Source organism: Eurosta solidaginis, chromosome 5 (genome assembly GCF_040869045.1).
Source record: "Eurosta solidaginis isolate ZX-2024a chromosome 5, ASM4086904v1, whole genome shotgun sequence".
Taxonomy (NCBI): domain Eukaryota; kingdom Metazoa; phylum Arthropoda; class Insecta; order Diptera; family Tephritidae; genus Eurosta; species Eurosta solidaginis.
Window position 1 is genome coordinate 143,312,484 of NC_090323.1, and position 8,728 is coordinate 143,321,211.

At 32.7% G+C, this 8,728-nt stretch overlaps 1 protein-coding gene across 1 annotated transcript; it reads right to left on the minus strand.

Annotated features, from left to right (window-relative positions):
* Positions 1-6,087: 6,087 nt before the first annotated feature.
* LOC137233595 (uncharacterized) lies at positions 6,088-7,097 on the minus strand. The gene is made up of 3 exons (XM_067756720.1): positions 6,837-7,097; positions 6,408-6,634; positions 6,088-6,357 (listed from the first exon to the last, which is right to left on the minus strand). The coding sequence occupies exons 2-3, from the start codon at positions 6,581-6,583 to the stop codon at positions 6,231-6,233; spliced, it is 303 nt and encodes a 100-aa protein (XP_067612821.1). The 5' UTR covers positions 6,584-6,634; positions 6,837-7,097; the 3' UTR covers positions 6,088-6,230.
* Between the last annotated feature and the right edge of the window lie 1,631 nt (positions 7,098-8,728).

The following is an 8,728-nucleotide window of genomic DNA, read 5'->3' on the forward strand; positions in this document are numbered from 1 at the left end:
TTTCATTTGATACCCATATCGTACAAACACATTCTAGAGTCACCCCTGGTCCACCTTAATGGCGATATCTCGAAAAGGCGTCCACCCATAGAACTATGGCCTACTCTCTCTTAAAATACTCTTTAATACCTTCCATTTGATACACATGTCATACAACCACATTCCGGGGTAACCCTAGGTTCATTTTCCTACATGGTGATTTTCCTTATTTTGTCTCCATAGCTCTCAACTGAGTATGTAATGTTCGGTTACACCCGAACTTAGCGTTCCTTACTTATTTTTTTCATGCATTTGCATGAGTGTATAGTTGGGAGGTGCATTTGGTTTTGGCGCATGTAATGTGAAGTACTTATTGAAATGGATGAAAAATATTCATCCGCATATGCATAACTTGGCCTGGGACTGGGATACCATAGACATATCTTCGCTTTTCTAGATCGAGTTAACTTGATTGGAAAATTAGGCACTTTATATCCATTTCATATTATTGCAGGGTCCTAACTCGATCTCTGACAAAATTTAAAAGTTGATTAAAATGCTTTACTCAAGAGTGAATATTTATCTTTATTGCCAACCAAGACGACAAGGCTTATTGTTGTACAACTTCAAAAAACGTTAAGCATAGGTAAATCAAAACTATAGCATGCATCGGAATTTATGGCTTGGCAACATCAGAAAAAAAAAAACAAAGGTGTCTAAATTCGGGTGTAACCGAACATTATATACTCAACGTGAACTTTAATTGCACATTTCATTTCAGATCAATTACTTTTCTACATAACACGTGGCACCGCCCGCTAAAAAAAGTACCTCCTCATTTCCTCTTAGAATAAAACTTGATAATTGAAATATAATTGATTCAAAACTATTTTTATCTAAGTTATTGCTTATTATTCTAGTCTACGACCCTTTTAAACTTATTTTATATTTAAGTTGCCGTGGTCTTTGACCGATCCCGTCCATTTTACTAGAAATATTTTCTGCTATAAAGAAAATATGTGCACACAATTTCATTACGATATGTTAATTTTCCTTCGAGTTATGGCTTCCGAGACATAGAAAATTGCTTAGTCATAAAAGGGGCGATGCCACACCCATTTTCTGAAATTTTAGTGTTTTCCAATTTAATGTTATAATTCAATTTAGAAAGTAAAATTATATTGATACAAAGCTCCTTTTCGCTAAGGTATAGCTTATTGTTTTTGTCTGCGACCCTTTTAAAAATCTTTTATATAAAAGTAGGCGTGGTCTTTAACCGATCTCGTCCATTTTGTCTAGAAATATTTCCTGATATAGGGAAAATTTTTGTACCCAATTTTATTACGTTCCGTTAATTTTTCTTCGAGTTATGGCTCCCGAAACATAAAAAATTGCTCAGTCATAAAAGGGGTGGTGCCACCCCTTTTTTTTTAAACTTGAAGTTTTTCCTATTTATTGTTATAAATCCACTTGGGAAATGAAATACCATTGATATAAAGCTTTTTTTTGCAAAGATATAACTTAATTTATTCGTCCACGACCATTTTAAAAATCCTTTATATAAAAGTGGGCGTGGCCCTTAACCGATTTCGTTAATTTTTCTTAAGAGCATTCCCTATAGTAAAGCCAACCTCTCTGCCGAATTTTGTTACGATAGGTTTAAAGATTTTTGATTTATGATTAATAACATTTGTAAAATTGATTTTATCGCAGGTGAGTGGTGCCACGCCCGTTTTAAAATTTGTTTTAAAATTTTTATCAAGAGTCTGAATATCAGTCCACACTTCAAATTTCAACATTCTAGGTGTATTATTTACTAAATAATCAAGTTTTTTGTGTTTTCCAAAATGTTATATATATAAAAAGTGCGCGTGGTTATCGTCCGATGTCAATATATCTCAATATTTACTCAAGTTATCGTGTTAACGGATGGACGGACGGACGGACTGACGTGTCTTAATAAAATTTTTTTCCGATACTGATGATTTTGATATATGAAAGTCTATACCAATTTCGATTCCTTTATACCTGTACAACCAACCGTTATCCAATCAAATTTAATGTACTCTGAGTGCAAAGCACGCTGAGTATAACAAGAGAATTTTAATTTAACTACAAAACAACTCGCTAGTGAAAAAACGGTTCTCCTAAGGATCCATTTATTTTGAAGATGATGGTATTCTATATTAACACCTTTGCAAATACTTTTGCTGGAGGGGTACATATCAAAAGGTCATCGGTCATAACATCACGTCAACTGAAATTATGACCATATGAAATAATCACAGCGCCAAATTGTAAATAGTGACAATGTCAATGATATTTACAGTATGACCATCGTGCTTTTCAGTAATGGTCAAAAGGCCAACTCTTTATTGTTTCAAGTAGCCATAAGGTCAATTATTTATTTTTTAAATTAAATTTATGTTTTATTGTTATACTATGATGAGCAGAGCACACAGAGTATATTAACTTTGATTGGATAACGGTTGGTTGTACAGGTATAAAGGAATCGAGATAGATATAGACTTCCACATATCAAAATCATCAGTATCGAAAAAAAATTTGATTGAACCATGTCCGTCCGTCCGTCCGTTAACACGATAACTTGAGTAAGTTTTGAGGTATCTTGATGAAATTTGGTACGTAGGTTCCTGAGCACTCATCTCAGATCGCTATTTAAATTGAAACATATCGGACTATAACCACGCCCACTTTTTCGATATCGAAAATTTCGAAAAACCGAAAAAGTGCGATAATTCATTACCAAAGACAGATAAAGCGATGAAACTTGGTAGGTGAGTTGAACTTATGACGGAGAATAGAAAATTAGTAAAATTTTGGACAATGGGCGTGGCACCGCCCACTTGTAAAAGAAAGTAATTTAAAAGTTTTGCAAGCTGTAATTTCGCAGTCGCTGAAGATATCATAATTTGGCAGAAACGTTACTCCTATTACTATATGTGTCATTAATAAATATTAGCAAAATCGGAGAACGACCACGCCCACTGTAAAAAAAAATTTTTTAATTCAAATTTTAACAAAAAATTTAATATCTTTACAGTATATAAGTAAATTATGTCAACATTCAACTCCAGTAATGATATGGTGCAAAAAATACAAAAATAAAATAAAATTTCAAAATGGGCGTGGCTCCGTCCTTTTTCATTTAATTTGTCTAGGATACTTTTAATGCCATAAGTCGAACAAACATTTACCAATCCTTGTAAATTTGGCAGGGGCTTAGATCCTAGGACGGTAACTGTTTTCTGTGAAAAAGGGCGAAATCGCTTGAAGCAACGCCCAGTTTTTATATACAGTCGGCCGTATGTCCTTCCGCTCGGCCGTTAACACGATAACTTGAACAAAAATCGACATATCTTTCCTAAACTTAGTTCAGGTACTTATCTGAACACACTTTGTATTGGTATAAAAAATGGCCGAAATCCGACTATGACCACGCCCACTTTTTCGATATCGAAAATTTCGAAAAATGAAAAAAAATTCAACACCAAACATGAAAAAAATAAAAAAAAAAAAAAAAATAACAATAATTATCATTAGAAAAAAAAAATTATTGTTCTGGCCTTGAGCTCGAATCGAACCTTGAATCATTTATCAACAGGCCGATAAAAACAAAAACAATTGTTAATAAACCATGAGCACTTGGGAATGTCAAACAAAGTAATTGACAATAAACAAAAATCCAACATTATCAGTGATTTGCACCAGATGGCGCAACGCTGAATAAATATGGTTGGTAAAAAGGAATAGAAGTAGCAAATTTGCCAGTCAAACACACCACCGCTGTATAGCCAAATGGTTAGCACAGCATGCCTAAAGCGTACTGATGATGAAGGCTTAGCACCCTTCGAAATGGATCTATCTGCGCAGCTATGGCAGGTTGTCTGAAAAATTTTCTACTTACTATTCCAAAAACAAAAATACAATTTTTCAAATTTAGAAAAATTAAAAAAAAAAAAAATAACAATAATTATCATTAGAAAAAAAAAAATTATTGTTCTGGCCTTGAGCTCGAATCGAACCTTGAATCATTTATCAACAGGCCGATAAAAACAAAAACAAAAGTAAAGTATAATTTACTTTCTCCTCTTATTTAATTTATATCTAATTTATCTTTTTATATAGCGATCGCCGTGGTGTGATGGTAGCACCGCCGACTACACCGAAGATCCTGGGTTCACGCCCCAGCCAAAGCAACAACATAAGTTTTTTCAGTTAGAAGACAATTTTTCTAAGCAGGGTCTCTCCTCGGCAGTATTTGGCAAGCAGTCCGAATGTATTTTTGCCATAAAAAGCTTCTCAGTGAAAACTCATCTGCCTTGCAGATGCCGTTCGGAGTCGGCATAAAACAATTAGGTCCCGTCCCGCCAATTTTTAGGAAATACTTAAAAAAAGCGCATGAAGCAAATTGGAAGAGAAGCTCGGCATAAAATCTCTTCGGAGGCTATCGCGCGTTACATTTTGGCCCTTTTTGGTTTTTATTAATACTTAAGTCTTTCTTATTTTGATATTTTACCTAATATAGGTTTGGTTTTATTTTTTTAAATTTTAAATTAGGTTATTTTGATTTTTTTGTTTTCTTTTTATTTATTTTATTTTGTTTAATTTATTTTGTTTTAATTATTTTTTTGTTTTGTTTTATTTTGTTTTATTTAAAATTTTTATTGGATTTTATTTTATTTGGCTTAATTTTATTTTACTTTGGGTTATTTAATTTTGTTTGGTTTTATTTTGTTTTGATTTATTTCATTTTATTTTGTTATATGTTACTTTATTTTCTTTTATTTAATTATATTATATTATATAATTTTTTTATTTTTTTTATTTATTTTCTTTTATTATAATTTTATTTTAATTTAATTTTTATTTTTTTTTTTTATTTTATTATACTTCGTTTTATTATATTTCATTAAAATTTATTGCTTCTTCGTGATTGTTAAAATTATGTTCTTCGTTGCAAGCACTTCGTTGACAATGAACCTGGTTGCACTGAATTTAGCGACAAAATCAAACAAGATGATTGCAATAATTTCGATCTTGGACACATAATCTGCACTTCTGTTAGTTTCTACGCACAAGCACTATGTAACGATCGCTTGTTAATATCGCAAAATTGTTTCCACCACAGTGCGAGAATCGCGGTTCTGGTACCATTCATAAAAATGAGTTTTACAAAAAGAATATTAAACAAGATGATTGTTTTTTGAGATTAGTTGCAATGTAAATCAATGATTATAGCAGAGAAATAAAAAAATCGTTGGCGTTGGCCATTTAACACAAGTCGGACGGACTACATGGTCACTTGGCTGGGTTTGGAAATATATGTAACTACATTACAGCCGAAATTGAGACAGAGGTAGACACTGGCGATTACCAATCGTCAACATCTACTGTTATTTTTGGTAGTATAAAGCAGACTAACCTCACTAAACGTAAGAAAACATTCTCACTTGACTTATGGATGAAACTCCAAAACACTGATCAGGTTCTTTTGTTCTCAAACAGTAGGCCCTTTATTCGTCTTTCGACACTATTTCCCAGTAAAATTGTGGTACTCCCCGCGTGCTCCTTCTTTCAATTTGTTTGTATTTGATGGAATTGAGACCTCTCAATAGTAATATTTTGAGTAAATACTTTTGTTGCATAAGTATTTATTTTGTGACCAATATTTCTATACCTGAAACGATTACTAATTTGATATCTTTTATATAAACCTTTTCTAATTTTCTATGTGTTTCGTAACCCTGAGTCCAGGTTCAACACACTTTGACATCAGATAGGGCATTTAAAAAAAAAAAACAGATAGGGCGTTCTTCAAACAAAATTATAATATAGGGTGTTTTTGAAACAAATTCTGAAACAGGATGTTATTCAAACATTTTTGAGATAGTGGCTTTGAAACTGCAGCCCACATAGAATGATAGTGTTTTCAGCAGTCGATATATTCTCTTTATTATTATCAATTTCCAATCTTAGCGTGCGCTTATTAGATCCTTTTAGTAAAAAAAAATTATAACTTTTTAATTTAATTCTTTTTTTTTTGAATGAAAAACTCAGTAGTGTTATATGAAAATTGCACTCCATATTTTATTGATTTTGCACAATTAATAAATTTGTCATTCCCTATAGCTGAAAGCCGCGCTTCAACGACAAATGTACGAGTATCTACTGGGCAAAGGGGATTTTTACGTGGGATAAATTTATGTATGATCCATCCTCCTTATTATTCACATAATAAGATTTTTGGCATGTAAATTACTTTTCGATCCGATAAATAACACAGACCACGATTTCTCAGGAACCTCGTTTTTCTTTGATACATTCATTGACTGAGATTTTCTGTAAGATGGATCACTAGAATAACCAGTCAGAAACTGACACATTTACTATGTGGTTGAATTTACCGTAAATCACTTAATAATTGACTGCAGTTCTCTGGTATGCAAGTTAGCTTCGGTTTAGGTTTTAATTCAAATGAAAAATCGCTGTTACAATTTTGTACCTTTGCCTCTTCACGCCGATCGCTGCTTTTGAGTGACGATCTTGATGCCTTCGTTTTAGGTAAAGCGCCGTGGGACATTTTTTAACTAAGCCAATAAAGTGTTGCCGTTTTTTTGATAGTATTTGGTTCCTGTTGTTATAGGATCACATTTTATTCATTTTATTTTGTTGATTTTCCGACGGTGAATAATTGATGTATATTGGACCGATTTTCCGTCCCTTGGCAAACTAGGTTGAGATACAACCCGGTTTCGTCGTTGTGCCACCTTCAGTGTATACTGCGCAAACCAAATGATGGAAAATCGTTCCAATATACATCGATCATATTTTACTTATCCGGTTATAGTGAAAGCGTTTAAGGTCGCGCCAGTCAGCGTTTGGTTGCCACAAGTCGTTGGGTTTGTCAAAGAGCCTGTCTGCGTTAACGAGAGTTGGTGGAAACAGCTTTTCAAAATTATTTTTTGTTTTTAGACCATCCACAAACAGTTTTATTCTTTTTTTGACGTAAAATGATTGATCAAGATATAAAAAATTATAAAAACAACGGATGGAAATTTCAAATACAAAATTTAAAACAACGTGATTATTCACAGGGGAAGATATAAATCAAAACTGATGGAAATTTCAATGCGTAATTTTTTGTTAACTTTTTTTCCATGTTAAATACACCTACAAGGTATAACCATTTATGAAATTATTGACGTTTTTCCGCAATTGAAAATATTTCAAAATTCCATAACGCACACATACATATACATAGACTCTATTTTTGACAAGACGAAGTTCGTCGCGATTATTTTGCGGCAGCAGGGCATTGTGTTTACAGATTTGCTTTTAGTCTTGAAAATATTTTGTATATTTGTGACTTTTCTTAAATAAGAAAAATCACATGCTCAATGAGAAGTGTAGTTTTAACATTATTTAGTCAATTAAGGTAGTCTAAAAAGAAATCATTGATTGAAAAATGATTATAAATTTTTGGTCACCTAATGTTAAAAAACTTGATTCCAAAATGTGGTTGAAAAATTATTTTCAGTTTTCTATCACCAAAAGTTAACCAATTTTATTATTCTTTTTGCTCATTTTTATAAAGTCTTAAAATCTAATCATCAAAGTTATTCAAAAATGATTTCAAAAAGTGATCGAAAAATGATTTTCAGTTTTTGTCCAATTGTATGAAAACTCAATATTTAGTCACAAAAAGTAATCAAATTCAAATGCTGTGTGGGTTGTAAGACTTAGTTTACATATAACAATATTATCTTAATTGTCGTATTAAGCTCGTAATCGGTAATTATGTAACTAGATTTCCCATATAAGTTTTCCACTACGATAACCGGTAATTCTGAACAAATTTTAGAGATGCCGACTACTTTTCGTAGACCAATTACCACCTCTAGAGTGTCAGGAAGATCCTAGATGCAAGACCCGGTCAAAGCAACATCAAAAATTAAATAAAATAATTTAATTTGTTTTAAGCTAAACGGTTTTATTGAACACAATACTTACATTAAGCAATAATGATACTAAAAGCTAGAAAATAATTAGGTAGGTCCTAGGTTCTAGTCATCGCACTCCTCATCAATCTAGGGCGTTGATCAGAAAATAAAATAAAAGCGTGGGCCGCGTCAAATTTCTATTGATAGCCAACCGCTCATATCTTAACAAATGATATTTATACTCAGCTGAGCAGAGCCCACAGAGTATATTAAAACGGTACCCCGTAACAGCGTAAACTACTCGAGATAGATATAGACTTCTGTATATCAAAATTATCTGGGCGAAAAAAGTAATCCATTTAGCCATGTCCGTCCGTACGTCCGTCTGTCTGCCCGTGAATACGATAACTTGAGTAAATTTTGAGCTTTCTTGATGGAATTTAGTGTGCAGGTTCCTGGGCACTCATCTCAGAGCGCTATTTAAAATGAACGAAATCGGACTATTACCACGCCCACTTTTTCGATATCGAAAATTTCGAAAAACAGAAAAAGTGCGATAATTCATTACCAAAGACGGATAAAGCGATGAAACTTGGTAGGTGGATTGACCTTATGACGCAGAAATGAAAATGTTTAAAATTTTGGACAATGGGCGTGGCACCGCCAACTTTTAAAATAAGGTAATTTAAAAGTTTTGCAAGCTGTAATTTGGCAGTCGTTGAAGATGTCAAGATTAATTTTGGCAGGAACGTTACTCCTATTACTGTATGTGTGCTAAATAAAAA